This window comes from Dendrobates tinctorius, unplaced genomic scaffold (assembly GCF_039654945.1).
Source record: "Dendrobates tinctorius isolate UK_male_01 unplaced genomic scaffold, ASM3965494v1 ptg000103l, whole genome shotgun sequence".
Classification (NCBI taxonomy): domain Eukaryota; kingdom Metazoa; phylum Chordata; class Amphibia; order Anura; family Dendrobatidae; genus Dendrobates; species Dendrobates tinctorius.
Window position 1 is genome coordinate 11,534,034 of NW_027361771.1, and position 26,356 is coordinate 11,560,389.

Consider the following 26,356-nt stretch of genomic DNA (forward strand, 5'->3'; position numbering starts at 1 on the left):
GCACGTAGAGTCCATCCATTCACCTTTTCTGCGTCGCACAAAGACACGGTGGTTGGAACCAAAGATCTCAAATTTGGACTCATCAGACCAAAGCACAGATTTCCACTGGTCTATTGTCCATTCCTTGTGTTCTTTAGCCCAAACAAGTCTCTTCTGCTTGTTACCTGTCCTTAGCAGTGGTTTCCTAGCAGCTATTTTACCATGAAGGCCTGCTGCACAAAGTGTCCTCTTAACAGTTATTGTAGAGATGTGTCTGCTGCTAGAACTCTGTGTGGCATAGACCTGGTCTCTAATCTGAGCTGCTGTTAACCTGCGATTTCTGAGGCTGGTGACTCGGATGAACTTATCCTCCTCAGCAGAGGTGACTCTTGGTCTTCCTTTCCTGAGGCGGTCCTCATGAGAGCCAGTTTCTTTGTAGCGCTTGATGGTTTTTGCCACTGCACTTGGGGACACTTTCAAAGTTTTCCCAATTTTTCGAACTGACTGACCTTCATTTCCTAAAGTAATGATGGCCACTCGTTTTTCTTTACTTTGCTTCTTTTTTCTTGCCATAATACAAATTCTAACAGTCTATTCAGTAGGACTATCACCTGTGTATCCACCAGACTTCAGCACAACACAACTGATGGTCCCAACCCCATTTATAAGGCAAAAAATCCCACTTATTAAACCTGACAGGGCACACCTGTGAAGTGAAAACTATTTCCGGTGACTACCTCTTGAAGCTCATCAAGAGAATGCCAAGAGTGTGCAAAGCAGTAATCAAAGCAAAAGGTGGCTACTTTGAAGAACCTAGAATATAAGACATATTTTCAGATGTTTCACACATATTTGTTAATTATATAATTCCACATGTGTTAATTCACAGTCTTGATGCCTTCAGAGTGAATCTACAATTTTCATAGTCATGAAAATAAAGAAAACTCTTTAAATGAGAAGGTGTGTCCAAACTTTTGGTCTGTACTGTGTATATATATATATATATATATATATATATATGCATGAACACAAACTATGACTTATCTCAGCTAAGACAAAGCCTAGATCCTCAGGCTACATTCACACTATGGGCGTAGCCAGGATCAAACCTAGGGGGGGGCAGAACCTCATGCTGTGCCGCAGAATTTCATACTGCACACCTCAGATGCTGCAGAACCTCATACTGCACACCCCTACACTTGAAAATAAAGCCTGCACCTTAAGAAGATGTGGTGATGAATGCAGTCTATTTATTCCAACTATCAATTGATGTTGATGTGTTACTGAAGACGAGCAATGCCTGTCCTGGGCGTCCTTTTGGGCAGCTATGAGGTGTACCTGACTGGTGCTAAAAAAAGGAGTGTTAGTCTGTGTGCTATCCGGCTTTCATTCTTTTTGGTACAGATATCATATGGATACAGATATGGATAAATGGATATATAGATAGAGCAGATTTCTAATCTGCTTTTGCTATTGAAAACATTATCTATGAGCTCACAAACCTTTCAGGTGATGAACTTTTTTAAAAAGCTGATCTGCTTTTGCAACTGAAGAACATTTCCTCAAAAAACGCAGGAAAAACGCTGTGTGTGAATGTAGCCTTAGATCAGGAATAGAACAGCCATTTTATAGGACATTTCATAACTTTCCCAAATTCCTATGAAAAAATATTCAGCACATTCTGCATTGAACTACTGTACCCAATTTATTATATATTTTAGGAGTCGGAGTTGGTCCATTTTATACCGACTCCGACTCCACCAAAATTAGCACCGACTCCACGACTCCGACTCCACAGCCCTGATGATAAGTACAATTAACCCCTTAGCGACAGAGCCAGTTTGCAGCTTAATGACCAGGCCAATTTTTACAATTCTGACCACTGTCCGTTTATGAGGTTATAACTCTGGAACGCTTTAATGGATCCCGCTGATTCTAAGATTGTTTTTTCGTGACATATTGTACTTCATGATAGTGGTAAAATTTCTTCGATAAGTCTTGTGTTTATTTATGAAAAAAACGGAAATATGGCGAAAATTTTGAAAATTTTGCAATTTTAAAACTTTAAATTTTTATGCCCTCAAATCAGAGAGATGTGTCACACAAATTTCTTAATAAATAACATTTCCCACATGTCTACTTTACATCAGCACAATTTTGGAAGCAAAATTTTTTTTTGTTAGGAAGTTATAGGCCATGTGCACACGATGCAGATTTGCAGCGTTTCCGCAGCGGATTTTACCGCGCAGAAACGTTGCATATCCGCATTGTGATGTACAGTACCTTTAAAATGAATGAAAAAAAAAAAACGCTGTGCAGACGCTGCGGATTTTTCCGCGCGGTTTTCCTGCGGTACAAAATCCGCAGCATGTTGCTTCTTTTGTGCGGTTTTCTATCTCCCGTTACCAAATCTGCAGGGGGAAGACCGCAATGGAAAACCGCACAAAAACCGCATGAAAACCGCGTGAAAAATGGAAGAAATCCGCAGGAAAAATGCAGGTCATTTGACCTGCGGTTTTCTTCCATTCTGCACGGAAAAATCCGCAGGGCTCAAAACTCCGTCTGCACTCAGCCATAAGGGTTAAAAGTTGACCAGCGATTTCTCATTTTTACAACAAAATTTACAAAACCATTTTTTTTAGGGACCACATCATATTTAAAGTCATTTTGAGGGGTGTACATGACAGAAAATGCCCAAAAGTGGCTCCATGCTAAACACCAGACCCCTCAAGGTGCTCAAAACCACATTCAAGAAGCTTATTAACCCTTTAAGTGCTTCACAGGAACTAAAGCAATGTGGAAGGAAAAAATTAACATTTAACTTTTTTTTGCAAAAAATTTACTTCAGAACCAATTTTTTTTATTTTCACAAGTGTTAAAAGAGAAAATCAACCACAAAATTTGTTGTACAATTTCTCCTGAATACGCTGATACCCTATATATGGGGGTAAACCACTTTTTCAGCACACGGCAGAGCTCGCAAGGGATGGAGCGCCGTTTGACTTTTTCAACGCAGAATTGGCTGGAATTGAGATCGGATGCCATGTTGCGTTCGGAGAGCCCTTAATGTGCCTAAACAGTTGAAACCTCCAACAAGTGACCCCATTTTGGAAACTAGACCCATTAAGGAACTTATCTAGATGTGTGGTGAGCACTTTGAACCCCCAAGGGCTTCACAGAAGTTTATAACGTAGAGCCGTGAAAATAAGAAATCTATTTTTTTCCACAAAAATGATCTTTTCGCCCCCAAATTTTTATTTTTTACAAGGGTAACAGGAGAAATCCTACCCGCACAGTTGTTATGCGATTTGTCCTGAGTACGCCGATACCCCATATGTGGGGGGAACCACTGTTTGGGCGCATGGGAGAGCTCGGAAGGGAAGGAGTGCCATTTTGGAATGCAGACTTTGATGGAATGGTCTGCGGGCATCATGTTGCGCTTGCAGAGCCCCTGATGGGCCTAAACAGTGGAAACCCCCCACAAGTGACCCCATTTTGGAAATTAGACCCCTAAGGAACTTATCTAGATGTGTGGTGAGCACTTTGAACCCCCAAGCGCTTCACAAAAGTTTATAAACGCAGAGCCGTGAAAATAAAAAGTCTTTTTTTATTTCCACAAAAGTGATTTTTTTAGACCCCAATTTTTAGACCCCCAAAGTTGGCAAATAGTGGAAACCCCCCTCAATTCTTGCTCCAACCCTAACCCCAACACACCCCTAACCCTAATCCCAACCCTAACCCTAATCCCAACCCTAATCCCTAATCCTAATTCTAGTTCGCCCTAACCCTAATTCTAACCCTTGTCGTGACCCGAGCCCTAACCCTAGCCCAGCCCTAGCCCTAGCACAACCCTAACCCTAGCCTAACCCTAACCCTAGCCTAACCCTAGCCCAACCCTAACCCTAGCCCTAACCCTAGCCCAACCCTAACCCTAACCCTAATGGAAAATTGAAAAAATATATATTTTCTTTATTTCATTATATTGGCCTATATAAGGGAGTGATAAACGGGGGGGTTATGTACTATTTTTTTTATTTTGATCACTATGATCGTTTATCATAGTGATAAAAATAATGAATGGAATCTGCCAGCCGGAGCCAGATTCCCGGCGGGCGCACTGCGCATGCGCCCGCCATTTTCAAGATGGCGGCGCCCATCGGAGGATGCCGGCGGGACGTGGACCATCGGGAGGGGACGGAGGGCCACGGAGAGGTACCGGGGGGGATCGGGGACCCTATTTCTCTCTCCTCTGACGAGCTGTATAAATAGATATTATGTTCTATCTAAATATCTTGATTATTGTATCATAAAAATGATTAAATGTCTGATGTTCACATTGTACTACAATACATTTTTCACTTAAATATAAGCAATATATGTTGGAGTCGGAGTCGTGGAGTCGGAGTCAGGGAAATTGAGGAGTCGGAGTCGCAGGTTTGGCTTACCGACTCCACAGCCCTGGTTAGCTTTGTATCAAATATACCTTTTTGGAGTTATGGCCAAAAGAGTCAAGTTTTGTCTCAACAGACTATGACACGTTTACCCACATAGACAGACTTAATATATATTTGGGCAAAGCATAGCCAGGATTTGATGTTTTTCTTTGTAAAAAAAAAAGAAGGCTCCCATCTTACCTTCCTACTCCACAGGCCAATCATATGAAAAATATGCATAAACAACCTTTACTTGCCAACAATGTCTGCAACTCTTTTAATGTTGCTGTAGGCTTCTTGACAGCATTTTGGACTAATATTCTTGTTGGACTTTCATAAAATTTTGAGTGATGTCCAGTTCTATGAATTGTAATTGTTGTGCCACATTTAAGCCACTTCTTGATGACCATCTTCACAGTGCTCCATTGTTTATCTACTTCCTTGGTCATTTTTTGTGCCCTTCTCCTGACTGATAGCTTACAATAATGAGATGGCTTTGTTGTGTTGTAAGCTGCTAACGGACCATCATATTTGCTGTATTATGCAACTAGCAAAATGTTGGGAAAATCCTTCTAGAACAGCTAATGGAGTTAATGAGAATCACTGTAAATGATGGCAGCTGTGTACTGACTAATATTTAACATGAGTTTAAGGCCAGTGTCACATGAGCATAGATTCTCTCATGCTAGATAATCTGATTGATTATGTAAATGACTGAGAGTTTGATCGGAGTGTCAGGTTAGTGTGATCACATTCTATCGGATGAGAGTATCATAACATCGGTGAGGAGATGATGGAGAACAAGATTTCTCAATCTTTTCTATTGTGTGAGTCCACAATTCTCCTGCGTGAGGGAATCTAACAAATTTGGTTTGTTTTATTCTTGTTTTACCCCTCAGAATGATTTCATTTTGTTTCTCAAAGGATTTGTACAAAGGGTGAAATTAAAAACTGTGTTTTTCTACTTAATACTTATTCTTCTAAATTATTTTACTGATTTGCAGCTGGCGAGTTCTGGTTTGTTTTGTACAGCACCTACAAGAGTTGAGAACAAAAATTCACTCTGCTTTGGTCCTGTCACGTACCCCGTCCTGTGTGACACGGCCAGCAGGCCGGTAACTAATACAACAGGACACGGCACATGTAATTGTCCAATGTGACACGGCCCGCAGGCCGGTAACTAATACAACAAGACACAGGGGATAGGGAAACATTTACAACGGTGGGCCCTGCGATAGGGAACGGGGACGTGGAGACCTCCTGCACTCCCCTGAGTCAGTGTCCCTAACACTCCTAACGTTCCCTATACAGGCTCCTCACCTGTCGTTGATCAGGATACCTGTCACCCTAGCACACTCTACACCTATTCCTTACTAGGGAGCTGTGCGGTGCAGGCACTGGCCCCACCGCTGTACTAACACAAACATGAGGAAAAGTGACAAACAGGGAAACACTTAGCTTTGCTCTGATGCACTTCCTTCTGGCAACTGAGTCCAACACCTGAGTGCATCTTCCTCCCGCCGTGTCCAACACCTGGGTGCAGCTTTACAGCAACAGCGTCCAGCACCCGAGTGCCGCCTTGGAGCAACAGAGTCCAGCACCTGAGTGCAGCTGTCCAGCAACAGTGTCCAGCACCTGAGTGCAACTGTCCAGCAACGGAGTCCAGCACCTGAGTGCAGCTTTCCTGCAACAGTGTCCAGCAACTGAGTGCAACTGTCCAGCAATGGAGTCCAGCACCTGAGTGCAGCTTTCCAGCAACAGTGTCCAGCACCTGAGTGCAACTGTCCAGCAACGGAGTCCAGCACTTGAGTGCAGCTTTCCTGCAACAGTGTCCAGCACCTGAGTGCAACTGTCCAGCACCTGAGTTCAGCTTTCCTGCAACAGTGTCCAGCACCTGAGTGCAACTGTCCAGCAATGGAGTCCAGCACCTGAGTGCAGCTTTCCAGCAACAGTGTCCAGCACCTGAGTGCAACTGTCCAGCAACGGAGTCCAGCACCTGAGTGCAGCTTTCCTGCAACAGTGTCCAGCACCTGAGTGCAACTGTCCATCAACGGAGTCCAGCACCTGAGTGCAGCTTTCCAGCAACAGAGTCCAACACCTGAGTGCATCTTCCTCCCGCCGTGTCCAACACCTGGGTGCAGCTTTACAGCAACAGCGTCCAGCACCCGAGTGCCGCCTTGGAGCAACAGAGTCCAGCACCTGATTGCAGCTGTCCAGCAACAGTGTCCAGCACCTGAATGCAACTGTCCAGCACCTGAGTGCAGCTTTCCTGCAACAGTGTCCAGCACCTGAGTGCAACTGTCCAGCAACGGAGTCCAGCACCTGAGTGCAGCTTTCCTGCAACAGTGTCCAGCACCTGAGTGCAACTGTCCAGCAACGGAGTCCAGCACTTGAGTGCAGCTTTCCTGCAACAGTGTCCAGCACCTGAGTGCAACTGTCCAGCACCTGAGTGCAGCTTTCCAGCAACAGTGTCCAGCACCTGAGTGCAACTGTCCAGCAACGGAGTCCAGCACTTGAGTGCAGCTTTCCTGCAACAGTGTCCAGCACCTGAGTGCAACTGTCCAGCACCTGAGTGCAGCTTTCCTGCAACAGTGTCCAGCACCTGAGTGCAACTGTCCAGCAACGGAGTCCAGCACTTGAGTGCAGCTTTCCTGCAACAGTGTCCAGCACCTGAGTGCAACTGTCCAGCACCTGAGTGCAGCTTTCCTGCAACAGTGTCCAGCACCTGAGTGCAACTGTCCAGCAATGGAGTCCAGCACCTGAGTGCAGCTTTCCAGCAACAGTGTCCAGCACCTGAGTGCAACTGTCCAGCAACGGAGTCCAACACCTGAGTGCATCTTCCTCCCGCCGTGTCCAACACCTGGGTGCAGCTTTACAGCAACAGCGTCCAGCACCCGAGTGCCGCCTTGGAGCAACAGAGTCCAGCACCTGATTGCAGCTGTCCAGCAACAGTGTCCAGCACCTGAATGCAACTGTCCAGCACCTGAGTGCAGCTTTCCTGCAACAGTGTCCAGCACCTGAGTGCAACTGTCCAGCAACGGAGTCCAGCACCTGAGTGCAGCTTTCCTGCAACAGTGTCCAGCAACTGAGTGCAACTGTCCAGCAATGGAGTCCAGCACCTGAGTGCAGCTTTCCAGCAACAGTGTCCAGCACCTGAGTGCAACTGTCCAGCAACGGAGTCCAGCACTTGAGTGCAGCTTTCCTGCAACAGTGTCCAGCACCTGAGTGCAACTGTCCAGCACCTGAGTGCAGCTTTCCTGCAACAGTGTCCAGCACCTGAGTGCAACTGTCCAGCAACGGAGTCCAGCACTTGAGTGCAGCTTTCCTGCAACAGTGTCCAGCACCTGAGTGCAACTGTCCAGCACCTGAGTGCAGCTTTCCTGCAACAGTGTCCAGCACCTGAGTGCAACTGTCCAGCAATGGAGTCCAGCACCTGAGTGCAGCTTTCCAGCAACAGTGTCCAGCACCTGAGTGCAACTGTCCAGCAACGGAGTCCAGCACCTGAGTGCAGCTTTCCTGCAACAGTGTCCAGCACCTGAGTGCAACTGTCCAGCAACGGAGTCCAGCACCTGAGTGCAGCTTTCCAGCAACAGTGTCCAGCACCTGAGTGCAACTGTCCAGCAACGGAGTCCAGCACCTGAGTGTAGCTCTTCACCATAGCTGCCACTCCACCAAGCTTTGCAAGAATTCTTCACTGACACCATAGCTGCCACTCCACCATGCTTTACACGAACTCCTCGCTGACACCATAGCTGCCACTCCAGGACTCTGACTGAGCTGCCCTGGACTCTCCTCAGCTCCTTCCTTCACCCAGGATGGTTGGAAAAGACCAACAATATCACCAATGTGAGTGAGCACAACTGACACACCTTTATTGCGTAAACACACCTGTTAGTGATTCCCATGCATTTACACTAACCACCACCGGGGGCAAAACTATCTCTAAAAACACAAGTGCAATGACCATACTGGCACTGGAGGCAAAACTATCTCTAAGCACAAAGCTTAGAGAGAGAAATAAAAAAAGGTTACCAGTGCTTTTATCTGACATGATCCAGCATGGATCATGACAGGTCCGATATATAGTCCTTTATGGCAGCCATATCAAGGCAACCTTCCCTTCTGTGGTCGGCATCGTGGGTTCCTCTTGCATGTATGAAATCCTGCTGTCATGGGGTTACCGCGACAGTGTGGAGCCAGAAGACCGCAGCGTCTGATTGCTTTTCTCCTTCATTTTAATGGTGTTTATTCCTTCTGGCAGAACAGGAGTTAATCGGCCATGTTGGAAATCTCTGTCTGGCAGCTGAGGTCAGTTAGACACTCCTTTCCAGTTTATAATCTGTGCTCTGTTGCAAATTCTTGTCAGAGCTAGCATTTGCTGCATGGCTAACTGAGGGAGAGGTGTTCATATGAGGAGAGTTGGAGGAGTTATCTCTGACTGTTGCTTAGTTTGTATGTGTGGTAATTCCCTATGCTTTATTTTCTGCTAACCCTTGTTTGTGTTGCCTTGTTTGTCAGGTTGATGTACTATGGTGCACAGTAGCGCCCCTCTTCCCTTCATAGGGGAAGAGAACAGACAAAGGGCTGAGTCTGGAGATGAGGCAAGGGAGGAGGCCCCGGCATCTTCACCTTCAGAAGTATCCCTGGTTCTAGGACGAGCTAGGGTGCCCCTAGTGTTGGGGACAGGGAAGAAGCCCCTGGTCACCCAACACCTGTGTCGTGACACCTGCATAGTCATAAAATCATGTGAGACCTTGTCACTATTCCTCATACATGTTATTATATTGCTATTAAGCCCGAGAGGAAATTAAGATGCAGATGAAGGCCCCAAAAATGAAGACTGCCATGGTCTGGTTGCCACGGAGAACTCGACTGCACATATTATGCAGAACTTATGCATGTTTTATGTTCTGCATGATAAAATTAAATCTCCCAATTTGTTTACCAATGGATTATTTCCTTTTTGAGTAACTGTTTCTCAATTAGTTCTTGACAAAATGCTAACCAGTTATGAAGTAAGTGTACAGTAAATTTCAGGAGATTATTACTTCAGATCATTGGGTTATTGCCCCATATCTTTTCACATTGGGGAAGCATTGCAGATTCATGTTTATGTAACAAAAATGGAAATGGCTAACATGTAATGTATACAAAAAAAAAATACAATAGTAGGTATTCTTATAACACATTCCAAAATCATGTAAATTATCAAAAATCATAGACAACCTTTGCTTAAAGGGGATCTCCTTGAGAATAAGATAAAATGGCATCCCTGATATAATTCAAACTGCAGCCCACTCTAGTCACGTGTCAGCGTGAGCTGCAGACTCAAGACATACGTCTTAAGACACCTGTGTGACAAGAGCTGAATCACACATATTTAAAGCCCCCGTCACACACAGCGATCTCGCTAGCGAGATTGCTGCTGAGTCACAAGATGTGTGACGCAACAGCGATCTCACCAGCGAGATCGCTGTGTGTGACACTTATCAGCGACCGGCCCCCCTGCCAGGTATCGCTGATCGCGCTGGAATGGCCTGGACATTTTTTTCATCGTTGGTCTCCCGCTGGCCAGCACGCATCGCTGCGTGTGGCAGGCGGGAGATCAGCAAGCTGGACGCTGGTAACCAAGGTAAACGTCGGGTTTCTAAGCGCCGCGCGGCGCTTAGAAATCCGATATTTACCTTGGTTACCAGCTCCCTGCACCAGCGCGCTGGTATCTTAATGTACACTGTGTGTAACTAAGCGACGTGCATCTCTTGTTACCAGCGTGTCGCTGTCCTGATCGCTGGTGAAGCTGCGTGTTTGGCAGCTCACCAGCGATCATGTAGCGACACACCAGCGATCCTGACAAGTTCATATCGTTGTCGGGATCGTTGGTGAGTCGCTATGTGTGACGGGGCCCTTAGTCGGCAGCCGGGAGCACGACTGTTATATGTAAAGAAATAGATCACTTCTTATTAGAGCACATAGGGGGTTTTCTTGAGCTTCATCCTTCTCAATGTTTGTTTTCCATTTGGGTATTGTAAGTTTCAGTTCATTGCTATAAAGCTGTAAAATTGATAGAGGAAGAGGAGGTCTATGAAGCTGGAGATCTTCACGCCAAGTACATTGTGGGTAAAAACATATTTCATCACATATCACAGCCATGCTCCTGGCTGTGTGATGATATACAGTTCTTGTCAGTTCAGGCACAAGTTTCAGGGGCAGTGTGCCTTTAGTCTTAAAAAAGGAGTACAAATCAGCTCACCTGTCCAGTGCACGGCAGTAGTACTCTGTTAACACTACTGTATAAGTCCAAGCAGATACCAGCTCTCCTATAAGAAGATGCTTTATGAAATCATTTTAAAAGCAGCGATGGCAAAAATATCGGCATAAAAATAATCAAAATGGCAAAGAGGGAGCAACTGCAAACGCCAGGTAACGTGTTTCTGACCTACAGTGTCCTTAGTCTGAGCCTGAGTGAACATAGAAAGTGGCAAAGAATACACGGTCCTTGCTTACAGTAATTTAATTAGCAAACAGATGAATATATAAATAGAATAAAACAATCACAAGAAGAAAAAAATATATATGTAAATACAAAGACCTAATAAGGAAGGATCAAAACAAATTTTTTTATACACCGGGAGACAAAATGCAGTCGTCTTCAGTGTGCAGCCCATACTGACACATGAATAGGATGGGCTCCAGTTTGAATTAGATCAGGGACTCCATTTTATCTCATTCTTGGAGAACCCATTTAAGTGCTTCAGGGCTGTCTAAAAAAATAAAAGCAGTGTAAAATTACATCCTACAGTGGCGCCATTCCAGCAATTTTGGCTCTGCTATTCTCGGCGGGTCACGTGACACTGCATCAGTTCATCAAAGCGGGCTTTCGCTCTATCAAAATAGCAAAGGCTGCAGCAGGTAACTTTATATATATATATATATATATATATATATATATATATATATATATATATATATATATATATATAATTTTTTTATTATTTTTTTTGTGTTGAGGACTTTTTATTTTTTTTCCAGATGTTGTATACATACATATATTTTCGCACATCATTTTTCCTCCAAGAGATCATAAAAGGTTTCCGTGGAATATATTTATTTTTCTTTATGACTCATTTTTTCCACTGTAATGATGCATTCATAGGATTCTCATTGTGGTAGAAGGCAGACCGAGTCTGCTAGGACTCAGCAGCACTGCTACGGCAGGCAGTATCCGGCAATAATCTGATCACCAGCTCCTACAGATGGATCGGCGAGACTGATACTTCTGTACACTACACAGCACCACATATGCAGGAGACCAGATCTGCCCTTGGTAGAACACAGGAGCAGAATTTCCAGACACGGAGATACATACCAGGATGAAGTGCACTTGGTCATTATTAGGATAAAATCAACACCATATACATTTTATTATTGTTATTTTTATTCATTTTTATAGCGCCATTTATTCAATGGCGCTTTACATGTGAAAGGGGCATACATAGACAAGTACAATAAACAAGGCACACACAAGTACAGAGGGAAAGAGGACCCTGCCTGTGAGCGCTCACAGTCTACAAGGGATGGGTGAGGATACATTAGGAGAGGGTAGAGCAGGTCGTGCGGTGGTTCAGTAGACTGAGGATCACTGCAGGTTGTAGGCTTTCCAGAAGAGGTTGTTATTCAGGTTTGTTTAGAATGTTTACGTGGTAGACGAAAGTCTGATGTGTTGGGGTAGAGAGTTCCAGAGTATGGGGGAAGCACGGGAGAAGTCTTGTATGCGATTGTGGGAAGAGGAGATAAGAGGGGAGTAGAGAAGGAGATCTTGAGATGATCGAAGGTTGTGTGTAGGTAAGTACTGGGAGACCATGTAACAGATGTATGGACGAGACAGGTTGTGGATGGCTTTGTATGTCATAGATCATACATTTATTTATATACCTTACTTGGTAGTGGTTAAAAAGGTATTATGGAAAACAGGTCTTACATTCCAGTGTTAACCCTTTTTACAACAGTGGAACCAGGTAGTTTATGGAGTAAGCCTAGGGCCTTGACATAGTTGGTAGCTGCAACATTTGGAATCTGAGTTAACTCAAATCCCAGCTGTTTAACTCAATAAATATTGAGGTCAATAGTGACCATTGCATTTAAACATTGCACAACTACCCCCCTTTCATAATGTCGATAGATTGTAATGGTGGACGAGGCCTAATGTAACCCTGTAAGAGCTGAGCTTGGCATATACAACTGGCATATAGTATAAGGCTGCCCTCTGCAATGTATTACTGCATCCTATATGAGTGAAAGGAGTAGGGGGCCTGGGAAAGTCTGAGGGTCTGTAGACTGTTGGTGCCACTGTGCTGTGTTTAGCATCGTCAGCCCACAAGAGGAATGGGACAACTCAGGAGCAGGAAGGAGAATCAAAGTTTTGTTGTCTAAATTTACTTGCAGTTGCATAGAAATGCAATGTTAGAATGGAAACATGAAAAGCAAGGCAAGAGGTGTACCAGCTATTCAGGTACTTGGATTTACACCAAAATATTACATTCTGGGATAGCCCCTTTAATCATTGTCACGGTTCCCTGTTTTTCAGGTAAGGCAGAGGGAAATGGAAAAATGCATATCACACTGTGTGACTTCATTGTGCCATGGGAATCTCTCACTCAGACCCAAAAGAAAAGTCTTAATCAGAGATATGAGATGGGCTGTGAGTGTAAGGTAAGTCATTGGCTGACTTTTTTACAGTAAAAAATGATTTTATCTCAGAATTTCAAATCGGATGAATACCATTTATGTGCGTACAATTGTAAGTATCAGAAATGACTTTATCTGCACTCTATACTTTGAGTGTCTTTATGCAATTTGTATCAAGGCATAAAGTTTTGTTAAAAAAATGCATAAAAATTCAGATTTGTGGCTATAAGTCAGAACCAAGCAGAGCCTGACATCAAACTCTTCCAGAAAATCAAAGGACATGATACTTGTGCAAAATAATGTTTGTGACTCTGTGTTTTTTAAAGAATATGTGAATATACACAGTCATACATATTTTAGTCCATATTGGCTGCAACAAACTGGCCATAAATGCTCAGTGACACCGCATAGTGGATGAGAACAGACTTCTTTCTAGATAAGTATAATTTGTTATCGTATGGCTAAAACAATTGTTTGCTGTTAAATATTATATGGCGAACAATTGTTTTGTTGGAAAGTTTTGCTTTGATGAAGGGAGAGACCCGTCAGTGTTGGAGAGCAGGGTGGGGATGTACCCCAGGGTCATGCCTTTGGCTGGCCATTCCAAGATGCATCATCCCCAGCTTATCAAACTAGGTTTTCTTTGGGAAAAAAAACATATGCAGCTGTAATAACGCAGCCGGTATCTGATTCTTGCCACCCTTGGTTCAGACATCATGACACTCTAGTCAGATTGTCTTTAAAGGGAATCTGTCACCCCTTTTTAGTGATATCATGTAAAGATATCACCATATTGTGCGTCCCATAAGGATTCTTTTAGGATTTTTTATTCCCCCCGACCCCGCACCTTTGATGCAAAAATGCCTTTGTTATGTTGGTGAAGACGTATGCAAATCGCCGCGGTCCGGTACGATGGGCATGGCTTAGTCACCTCGGCTTGCTGAGCGTAATCTTCATCTGTGAATATCACAGATAACGTTGGTTTCCGCGCTTGCGCATTCAAAGAGGCCTCTGGTGTCTGCGCAGTATGCTTTGCCCAACTGTGGGCGAAGCATATAAGCGGTACTGCGCATGCGCCGGTATTTTCCAGCGCGGTCTGTGCCCCGGAAGTCTTCACATGCAGGACACACTTCCGGGGCATAGACCGCGCTGGAAAATACCGGTGCATGCGCTTATTTGCTTCGCCCACAGTTGGGCAAAGCATACTGCGCAGGCGCCAGAGGCCTCTTTGAATGCACAAGCGCGGCAAACAATGTTATCTGTGATATTCACAGATGAATATTACGCTCAGCAAGCCGAGGAGGGGAGGGGGGGAAGCCAACTAAGCCACGCCCATCGGACCAGACCGCGGCGATTTGCATACCTCTTCAACATAACAAAGGTATTTTTGCGTTAAAGGGGTGACATATTCCCTTTAAGATACTGATGTCATATAAATTCTGTCTCAGCTTTAAGAGTGGTCCTAGTTAGATGTAGTATTTGATAAAACATGATTAGAAACTGCTCAGCAGCTCACTTCTTTAATACTACAGAAAAAAAGTTCCCTTGAATTGTGACACACATACTCTTTGTAAAGTGGAGGATAACATACAGCAATAAAAAGTTCCTGTTTGCCCATTGATGTCATTGGATACTATACTAGGAGAGTAACCTTTCTTCATGAAGCCTCTTGCCCCACACGCCATCTCTTCCTTTACACACTTTCATCAACTGGAAAAAAAAGACATGAACAAAAAAATGAGCCTAAACCCTATAGGAAGTGTGAGGTAGCGCTGTCATGTAAGTAAGGGGTTCTCGCTTGCAGCGATCGAAAAACACATCCGGCACAGGATTTTCCAACAAATCATAGTCTATGAGGTTTATTCATCCTTCATAAACCTCCAGCAGCAATATACACAGCATTACAGGAGAGCGTCCATTATACAGGCTATTTAGCCCCAGGGTTATCTCACCCACGTCAGGGTTCTCATATGGCTGTTTCTCCAGGCCGCAGAAGTCCACTCACTCCTCAGGGACTCTCAGATACTGGCCGCCATTACACACACAGCCGCTCCACAGGCTGCTGTTAGTGAGGAGATCCTCCTCCTCACGGGACCTTCCAAACTGGACCAATCAGGTCCCAGCATTCACTCCATGTGACCTAACCTGGCCACATTATATGGTCCATAGCCACGCCCACCGGGTCACATGACTATGACCTCACCACAGGTCCTTCACACAGACATATATACTTTACAATAGCATTCATAAACATACATATGTCTCTATCTCAAGGTCACCCACCTTGAGTTACATAATGGCTCTTCAACCACTCACACTCTTGGGACATCCACACAGCGCCCCCTCGTGGACACAGTGGTCATTACACCACATACCTCCCCCCTATGTTCAAACTTGTGGGGTTGAACACACAACATCACACCAGGGTCTCGAGACCGGGCACGTATTGCACCTTGCCCCACAGGTCGAGAGAACTGTCTCCATTTGTCATACGGCCTCATCTCTACATTAGGCCTCCCCCGCCCCCAGCGGTCATAATACCGGTCATTGTCTTTGACCCTCCAGTCACGGTCTGTCTGCATCATCAGACACTGTTTAGTCACCACACTGTTACAGTGCCCCTTGTCACCTGATCTTTCTCTCATTGACCGTCTCTCTCAGTTGGTGCGGTCATAAGTCTTAGTCGATCCTGCTGTCTGGCACGAGTCTGACTCAGTCAACGTCTCACAGGAACTACAGCCCTTCAACCTCGTACGGTCTGTCGAATTGCCACTCGCTGACATTCTTCGGCCATCTGCCATGTCACTTCTTGGCGGTACCCCTGGGGTCCTTACATCTTGGTATGAAGGCGGCCGCCACCTGGTATTCCGCACTTCTTTATTAATCCGCTGGCGGTCCAGCTTCAACTGTTCAATCTCTTGCAGGTACCCCACTCTATACTCCAAGAGCAATTGAAAGTTCCTCAGGCTTTCCATGGAGCCAACCACCATCATGGGAATCCTTCCCACTTCACCAGACACCTGGTCTTCGTCATCAGGAGGGATCCTCACCCTCACCACACCGGAGACATTCACAAGGTCCTGCATCACCTTCCCGGACCTTCCAATGATTCTCCCAATGAGAGCTTTGGGTACCGGAACCACATCTTTCCTCAAACCCAACCGATCCATAGCCTCTCTTGCTATCTCTAGGCGTCGAGCAGCCTTCATATTACTCCGCCTAACCAATTGTTTGACACGTAGACACTGCAAATGCATCTCTTTCAGGACAGCTACTCGGTTTGATGTGTTTTCCCTAGCTGATACTATCACCAACTGCCGAGTCTCAGGTGCCCAGTGCACCTTACACGCTTTGACCGCCTCTTTGAAAGCCTCATGCACACCTTCCTCAGCACAGGCTTCTTGCATGTCTTCTGGTACATCAATTACAACCTTGAAGGTCATGGACTTGCTCTCATCCTGGACAGATGGCTCTGGGTTCCCCACGGACACTTCCCTCAAGATATCTGTCATGACCGGATGACTGTCTTGTGCAGCTCTTGGCTCACCATCTTCCTGAAATTTACAGTCTTCAGGACCCTTTTCCAAGATGGGCTTTGTCAGTTCTGCCTTGCTATCAGTCGGGGACGGCCGCTGTACGTCTTCGCCCATCCACTTCTTCTCCCACAGAAGACCTTTTACTACTCCACTGAGTTCTTGCAGAACTTTATCTCGCTCCTCTGCCAGGTAGCGACGCTCATCCTCTCTCCTGAGAATCTCCTGTTGATGCTTCTCTTGGGCCTCTCTGAGCACCTCCATATCCTTCACTATAGCTTTGTTCATAGTTTGACACGCTGACAGGTGACCCCTGAGCTCAGAGACTTCCTTCTCCAGCTCATCCACTCTGTGCTCAGCTGTTTGTCTCAGGCCTCTTTCTTGTTTGACACATTCATTCACCTCCTCTCTGAGGGCCTTATTCAGTCCTTCCACGTTACCATGTGGCCTTTGAGCTCAGAGACTTCTTTCTCTAGCCCTTCTATTCTGTGCTCCCTTTCTTTCTCAGAGCCACAGTCACCCCCAGAGATTAAGTCATCCCTCCAGTTACTCACTAACCGTGTGACTACTTCCGCCGTCTTACCCACCAGGTCAGCGTCAGTTTTGTCACGAGATGTCAGGTCCGTCCATTGGGCTGACATACCCCTTTTCCCAGTCACTTCCACCTCTGACCTCTCCCCGTCAGGAACCGTCACCGTCTTAATATCTGTTAGCCCAACTATAGGAACGTCTCCCTCCTCGTACCATAGGTCATCCAACATGACAAAGTCCCGGCCGCCCTCCAAGGTATACACCAAGTCTGGTGGTATCCCGCCACCTTGGCACTCACTGCCTCCAGGCCCCTCAAACACCACTCTGTCTAGCATATAGTTCACCGTGACCCCATGTTTACAGCGAACCTGGGCCATTTTCTCGGTCAGACAGAAAGTGAGAGGAGTTCCTATCAGAGTCACCTGACTCTTGGAGTCCAACCGTCCCGAGATTCCTTCCCGGTGCAGCATCACTGTACACACTTGCGGCCCGTCATGCTCCGGAAAGTATATCCCACATTCTGGAAACGACATACACGTACACTGCAGTTTCCCAGACATACCCACTGAGTCACCCAGTGCTGTCACTTCTTCAAACTTGGCCCCTTTCTGGACCACCACCCCACTTTGGGTTGCTGCCCCCTCCCGGGACTCTACCCCTTTTTGGGTTACCACGCCAATTTGGGTCACCGCCCCCTTCTGGGACTCCACCTCTTTTTTGGTTACCACCCCCATTTGGGACTCCACCCCCTTTTGGGCTACCACCCCAATTTGGGTCACCGCCCCCTTTTGGGACTCCACCCCCTTTCGGGATCTCCCCATGTCTGTTATACCGGTCTTCTCAGACCACAGTTCACACCACACAGTTTATGTCTCTCACGATACCAGACAAGTCCTTGTTGGCACCACCACAGCTCCTGCTGTCACCGATCACTGGCACCACCGGCTGCTGTTCACACACACAGCGGCTGGAGTCACTGTAGCTCCTGCTGCGCCGTCTTCATGGACCCGCCGATCCACCGGAAGCCGCTTGTCACCTTCGTGACCCCACTGAGCCACATCAAGCCGCTTGTCACCTTCTTGACTCCCACTGAGCCACCGCAGGCTGAGTCGAGAAAAAAGAAAAAAAACACACCACAAAAAAAACTCACGTGTCCTGACTGTGCGCTATTCAGGACGCTCCTGTCTCCACCTGAGACCGTCCAACACACAGGGCGCACCGGGTGAGATTCAGGGAGCGACCCTCCTCCCAGGGTCTCGCCACACACCGGCCTCACCAGGTCCAGGGGCTCAGCGGGTGCTATTCAGGACATCCGTCTCGGCCTGAGACTGCCCAACACTTAAGCCTCACCAGGTCCAAGGTCCTACCATGTGCTCCAGGGCTCTTCCCAACACTGACCCTCCAGGACCTTGCTCACTGAACCCTCCAGGAACACAGTCTTTACCACTGACCCCTGTCAGCACATCACATGGCTTTAAGACCGTCAGCCCTCCTGGCTCAGCGTTGCCCCCAGCAACCGAATCTGCAGTCCTTTTCCGTTGCCCCTAGCAACAAGGCTACAATATTGCCCTTTGCTTTCTCCACCATATGTGAGGTAGCGCTGTCATGTAAGTAAGGGGTTCTCGCTTGCAGCGATCGAAAAACACATCCGGCACAGGATTTTCCAACAAATCATAGTCTATGAGGTTTATTCATCCTTCATAAACCTCCAGCAGCAATATACACAGCATTACAGGAGAGCGTCCATTATACAGGCTATTTAGCCCCAGGGTTATCTCACCCACTTCAGGGTTCTCATATGGCTGTTTCTCCAGGCCGCAGAAGTCCACTCACTCCTCAGGGACTCTCAGATACTGGCCGCCGTTACACACACAGCCGCTCCACAGGCTGCTGTTAGTGAGGAGATCCTTCTCCTCACGGGACCTTCCAAACTGGACCAATCAGGTCCCAGCATTCACTCCATGTGACCTAACCTGGCCACATTATATGGTCCATAGCCACGCCCACCGGGTCACATGACTATGACCTCACCACAGGTCCTTCACACAGACATATATACTTTACAATAGCATTCATAAACATACATATGTCTCTATCTCAAGGTCACCCACCTTGAGAAACATAATTGCTCTTCAACCACTCACACTCTTGGGACATCCACACAGCGCCCCCTCGTGGACACAGTGGTCATTACACCACAGAAGTAAATAGTAAAAGTACATGTTAATAACATGGAGTACTTAATTAATGCTATTTTGATTTAAAAAAAAAAAAAAGCATAAAAGCCATCCCAACACAACAAGGGGTACTCATCGGGATGGTCCTAAACTGTCAAGTATTAAAACCTTACTGTGTGTATGACATCAGTGTGAATAAGGGCAGAGCAGAACAGGGCCCCAACTAAGACACCATCTACAGGAAGCTATATAGATAAAATACTTAACTCAGAAAGGGTGGATCACTTCCCCTGTTTGTACAAAGTACAAGAGATGAATACAAACCTAAATAAAATGAGTTGGACTATAAGCTGGTATATGTGCAAAGATTAAGCGCTCGTTCAAACTGTGGCCATTTCACAAGCAAAACCCAATAAAAAAATAAAATGAGCATATATCTTACAGCAAGTAAATAGTAATAGTACATGGAAATAACATAGGATACTTACTTAATGCTATTTTGATTTAAAAAAGTGTAAAAGCCAACTCACTGCGACAAGATGTACCAATCTGGACGGTCCTAACTTGTCTAGAATTAAAACTTTGCCATGTGTTGTACGACATCAGTGTGAATAAGGGCAAAGCAGAACAAGGCCCCAACTGAGACACCCATCCATGGGAAGCTATACAGATGAAATACTTAGCTCCCCCTGTTTGTACAAAGTGCAAGAGATTACTTCAAAACCAAATAAATGAGCCGGACTATAAGCTGGCATATGTGCAACGGGTAAAAGAATGTTCACACTTTGGCCATTTCACAGACAAATCCCAAGAAAAAAAATAAATGAGTATATATCCTACAGTAAGTAAATAGTAATAGTACATGGAAATCACATAGGGTATGCCAGGATCACACGTGGGATAAACTCGGACAAGTCTCGCATGGTAATACCCGGCACTGCCGCCGGCGCTCAGGAGTGGAGCGTGCGGCTGCATATACTGTTATGCGTCCGCACGCTCCGATCCAAGTGCCGGGTGTTAACATGTGAGACTCATCCGGTGGTGATAAAGGAAAACTTTGTCTTACCCCCTAACCAAAATAAGCATATGCCTGTTTTTTTACAAAGTTTGAGAACAATATATGGTTTGTTAAAGATGATTTACTTCCAGAGAACACGAGAATAGGACTGTTCCTTTCAACTATTAGGGTCCATATGGAACAAACATGGAGCTGTTGACTAATCTAATCGGTGAATAGTCAGAGTATTTACTTACTATTAACCCTCAGTCTCCACAGCCAACTTTCATTTTAACGTTTGCATGTTCCCCACTCTAGTTTCCAAGAGTTATACCTTTTTTATTTTTTTGGCGAAATATCCACTTAGGGCCTTGATTTTTGCTCAACGAGTTGTACTTTTGAATGACAACATCCATTTTACCAAACAGTGTACTGAAAAACAGGAAATGAAATTCCAAGATGAAATTATGAAAAAATTGCTATTCCACAAATGTTTTTTAGGATTTTGTTGTTATGGTACTAATTCTGTGGGCAACATAAAGTTCTTTTACACGATAATTCTATAATGACACTTCAAAATCAGGAGAACAACAACAAAGCTTAGGAATTAAATAAATCCTAAAGTAATAGTAAGTATTCCATCACAACAGGAGGTAAAAAATAATCCTAAATCCGAAAAAATGGCCCAAGACATTCCTGCACGATCAGCGATATCCAGCAGGAGGGCCGGTCGCTGCTGCGCATTACATGTAGCGAGATCGCTGTTGCGTCACAAAATCGGTGACGCATTAGCGATCTCGCTAGCGATCTCGCTATGTGAGACGGGGCCTTAAGGCCGGACAGCTCCTTTATGAAGAAATGCAGCTGTTAAGTTTATTGCCTGAGAAGCTAAATGCCTTGGTGCTTTTTGAGAAATTGTAGATAATTAGTGATTTTAGTCTGAATGCCCTTGACCATAACACTGTTTGTTGATATTGTAAGACTTTGGCAGTTGCTGCAGTCAGGAAAACATTAATTTTACACAAGCTAGTAAAATAGGCCCATGTGTGTCTTCCTGTGCAATGTTAGGAAGAGTACATAGGCTAGGAATCTTTTTAAAACCTTAGGTAGAAAAAATTGTCGATGAGTCAACATAACCCAACACACTTACAATGCAGCTTTATAATGCTCCATAGCAAAAATGGATGCCATTACTAAGAGGGCAGGATCTCACATTACACACAGAGGTTGCAACAAACCATTTAACTGTTATTAAAAGCATGTGACAAAAGGTTTTGTGGTCAGGCGAGACAAAATTGGAACATTTTGTTCTAAGTTCAAAGTGCTACATCTGGCAAAATCTCTACAACAGTGTATAAGGACAAAATGCATTAACTTTACATCAATTCCTTGTTCCATTATTTCAGGCCATAAATGATGCTTGGATAAAAGAATTTTTTTGTGACATTATCTGAAGTTTTTAGCAAATTATAGACATAGGGTGACCAAAACCATGCTAAGCTTGTGGAGGGAGGTTAACAGGAAGGTTATCATCAAATTACGACAAAATGTGCTGACACTACATAACCTCTTCCCACCCCTTTGATGTACTATAATATCTTAGGATCAATTTAGTTTCCCCATTCTAACTTAAAGATGTGTTCCACAAACTTGGACAACTCCTTCTCATACCCCACACTTGGCCGATAAAAAAGCTTATACTCACCTCTGGTGCCTGCGCCGTTCCCTCAGTGTCGGGACTCACACTCCCCAGGGCTCTCATGCTGTTGTTGTGACACGTGACCTCATCGCCCAATCAGCACTGGCGTTACTGTCCCCGAATCCTGTCAGACTGAACATGAAGAACAAGTGAGAGATCAAATGCAGCCCGGACATCCTCTTCATGCTCGATATGTCCGGTGGTAGGGACAGTGACGCCAATGCTGATTGGGTGCTGGGGTTACATGTCAACAACCGCACGATAGCCATGGGACGGACATAAGTGCTGACACCGCTGGAACTACGCCAGCACGGGAGGTGAGTAAAAGTTTTTTTATTTTATCGGGGCCAAACATTTAGATCAATTTGAGGTTGTCCAAGTAGTGGGCAACTCATTTAATATTATGTCATGGTGATAAGTAGGGGGGCATGAGTTGTGCCTATGGCATTACTTGTGGGTGCTGGCTGTACTGTACAGCCATTACCTTACTCTTACAACTAGCCACAGAAATAACTAATGCATAGTAAAGGTACCAGCTCCCCCATCTTAGTTGTGATAGTTCTGAAGAACCTCACCTTTGCTAGGCTTATAGGAGTTTCAGAAAAGCAATTAACTATGACCCAGCTGAATCCAGTGAATCCTTTATTAAAGCTGCATTAAAATCCTATTAAGTGTGTACAGTGTATCAAGTGCGTAACCAACACATTTGAAACACAGCATGCATTTTTAATCCTGGTGTTGTCAGATATAACTTCATTCCTGGTTGTATGATGATAATGTGTATACAACACACTCAGAAAGAATCAGGGTGCTCAAGTAGGGTACCAACCCTGTAGTCTAATGTAAAAAGAAGTTGGCTCTACAAATAATAATGCTGAGGGTTTTAATTTTAGCAATCCAAAATAATACATATGATGCTTCAGTCTTATAGCTCAGAACTTCATCAGACATACAACGTGCACCTGAATGAACAGAAACCAAGAAGAGAGTACACACTGAGGGACAAATGATACTCGGGCAGTGTGTATGGCTTGTGCTTGGTTCCTGTTCAATCACATGCAATTCGTTTATCTGATAAAGACCTGCACAGTATATGCATTATTTTGAAATGCTACAATTAAAACTCCATTCCTGAATACTTGCCCCTTAAATGCAGTCAACCCATCACAACCCCAACCCAACATCATCAGGGAGTGCAGCCTGGGGCCTAAGAATAACCCTCAGGTCTGCCATCTTACTACTCCAATAGGCCTGTCGGTATTACCCTGATGCCCTGTTGGATATTTCCACATCTGTAACAATATACAAAATAAAATTATTGAAGAGATTAAGAGTTGACGAGCAGTACTCGCCAGTGGCTGCAAACATTGAATGGAGCTCCATCCACCATCTTGCCATTGCTGGAGATAATAACAGCTGTTCGGTGGGGATGCTGGGTATCAGCCCCCTCAAAATCTTGTATTGATGACCTATATATTGTGACCAGATAACCCTTTTAACTTGTGCCTTACCATATTAACAAAGTTTCCATGAAATGTTTTTTTTAAGCTTCAAACTATTTTTAGGCTTTGAGCTCTTTTGAGATTTATTAGTATTGTCAATACAACATACAGTGCTTTGTATGCCGATACATTTCTTATATCCATAGAAAATAAGGAGTTTTTATGTTGACAAGGGAATGCAATCCATCATGAGTATCGATCTCCCTAGTGTGATCTTATAACTTTAGCCAATGCTTTCACCGTGTAGTAAAAAATGTATCAACTAGTTCTGATTGTTGTCTTGTCTGTCTACTTTGCTTCCTCAGATCTCACGCTGTCCTTCCATCCCCTGTCTTGTCTCTTCCCAAGATGAGTGTCTCTGGACAGATTGGACGACAGAGAAGAGCATAAATGGACGGCAGGCAAAACATTATGCCTGCATTAAGCGTAGTGATGGATCCTGCTCCTGGTACCGGGGAACTGCCCCTCCAAAACAGGAGTTCCTCGACATAGAGGACCCTTAAGTGTTATTTTGTGCAAGTTCAACCCACTAGTTCTGAGGGTTTTTGTTTTTGTTTGGCCCAGGTAAACATCCGTTCCTGCAAGTCCCATGGCTGAACAGAAGAAGCTGGACTGCAAGCTGTCATGGGGCAGGTTTTTAACCCCTTCATTGCTGAATATTGCAGCACTGAAAGGATTAAATGGATGAGGATGGACTCTGCTTCCACCCTAGCTAGTTCTTAGACTTCCTTCTACCACTTTCCCTAGCATACAGGTTGCTGGAGCGCACGAGGCCACATATAGAGTCCCTTTATTCTGTGTAGCTGGTCTACAGTCCTTTCCATGGCTTTCCCCAAGTGCCCTATTCCCTTTCCAAAACAGATGTCCTACAAAGCGAGGTCCAAGCTCTGAGTTCTGTTTACCCACCCTTACCCTCTAGTAATTAGTGTAATTAGTGTTCTCATGCAATCAAAGCAGGAACTGGCTTTCTGTGTGATTCTGAGAATGCTTTCATTATACAATTTGCACCAAGTATTCAGTACCTGGTGTTCTTATTTTTGAGACTTTCTGAGAGTGATCTTAAAGGAACTCTAATGCTAAAGGTCGCTGTTAATAGATGCATGCTATATATTGCACTGACTAACAACAGTAAAAGTAAAGATTTCTAGAGATTCTCTTACATTTAAAAAGAATATTCCATTTTAGTAGAAACAGCAGTAAAGTAGTAAAGTGTGCCGCTAGTGCCACTGATGCTGCATCATAGCGACAAGCGGAGCCCGAATCCCTGCCAATCAGTGCAACATGTTAGTGATATGCTATGAATGTCATTAATGAGACTATCCATATAACACTGTTTTCATGATGACCTACGGGACAGACATTCATATATGTTTCCGTATGCAATCTGTGCATGCCGCCGCATTCTGTGCAGGTCAGACTGCACATTTAGCATTAGTATTCTTTTAAGTTGATTGCGGTGTAAATGTGTCGCATTGCGGCAGCAATATAAGCCATGTGGACTCTGCATTATATTACGGCACTATTCATGTTGTAATTATATAGGACTAAACTTTGTGGAAAAGCTGTAGATACCAGACATGCTTTAATAGCAAACTAAACCATCCATTCTGCACACATATCATAGCCTCCGAGTACACAGGACACAGCGCACCCCACTCTCTATACACTGTACCCTCTTTATTAATACACAGTCATCAGTTATCATGGTCCTACGTGCACAGGATACTCGCCCCTCTTTTTACTCCCCACAGGGCACAAGTTGTGTGTACACAGACCGTAGCACCAATTCCTTTGGTGAATAGGAGAGAATGTTAACCGTGCCTGATGTACTGTATAGCTTTTGGGAATATTTAATCCCTCATTACTAAAAAACTTTTTATCATATTTATATCATACTATTTGTTATTTCCCTTTTTATTCCTGATATGGCTTTCTGGTCTTTGTGTCAAGCCACTCCCCTTTGTACAAACAAGTATACTGTAAATCACAGTAATGCTATTTGTAGAGTTCTTGCTTGGTAAAATATAAAACGGAATGTGTATTTTTTTTTCCTGCTGCAAGTATTAATTTAAAGCTTTGTTATCTTTTGTGTTTTTATTATTATTATTTTTTTGCTGAAAATAAAGTCTGAGACTTGTGGAGAGAGAGGAGGAAAGTTGCATGTTCCGTGCTTTGCACTCATTCCGATGCTCAATGACAAATTCTGTATGTGAACGTTTCATCGGTGCCATTAAAAAAGTATTATCTGCCAATAGGAGAGAGCATTGACCTATTATTGCGTGTCACCCTATCACATGGCTCTTCTTTTCAGTTGAGTTTTATACTTTTGTGTGGGTTATTAGAGCTGCATTAGCAGATCAGGCCATGTCCTTCAGGCAATATCCTAATTTTCTGACTACATACTGTTGGTACAACAGTTTCCTTTTCATGTACCTTTTACGCCACTATGTTTTATACCAACAGCGATAGCATCTCCATTTCATCCCGGATTTGCACCAAGCAGTACTAGAACTACTTGTGCTAGATAAGCTCATTTTAAAATTAGATTCCCCAAAAGCATATATCGTCTCCAGTGGTGTACAATAAACTTGTTTTTACTTTTCTCACGAAAATATGATTTATTCCAAGCAGGGCCGGACTGGCCATCTGTCAATTCTGGCAACTTCCAGAAGGGCCTGTTTGGTCGTGGGCTGCCTTGTCTGCTTGCTTGTTAGCAGACTCAGTGTTCTAAGGAAACCCATACTGTTAAGAGTTGTGATGGAGCACAAAGTTGCTGACTCCGTCACTTACCCCAGCAGGTCACAGGTATCATTAGAAATT

The 26,356-nt window shown here is 44.6% G+C and overlaps 1 protein-coding gene across 1 annotated transcript in view; it reads left to right on the forward strand.

The window, feature by feature from the left end:
* The window catches only part of TIMP2 (TIMP metallopeptidase inhibitor 2), a 71,148-nt gene extending 45,360 nt beyond the window's left edge, over positions 1 to 25,788 (forward strand). Inside the window, exons 4-5 of the mRNA XM_073588071.1 lie at positions 12,997 to 13,121; positions 23,842 to 25,788. Coding sequence (XP_073444172.1) covers positions 12,997 to 13,121; positions 23,842 to 24,039 — 323 coding nt within the window. The 3' untranslated portion in view covers positions 24,040 to 25,788. The remainder of the gene's footprint in view (positions 1 to 12,996; positions 13,122 to 23,841) is intronic.
* The last annotated feature ends 568 nt before the right edge of the window (positions 25,789 to 26,356 follow it).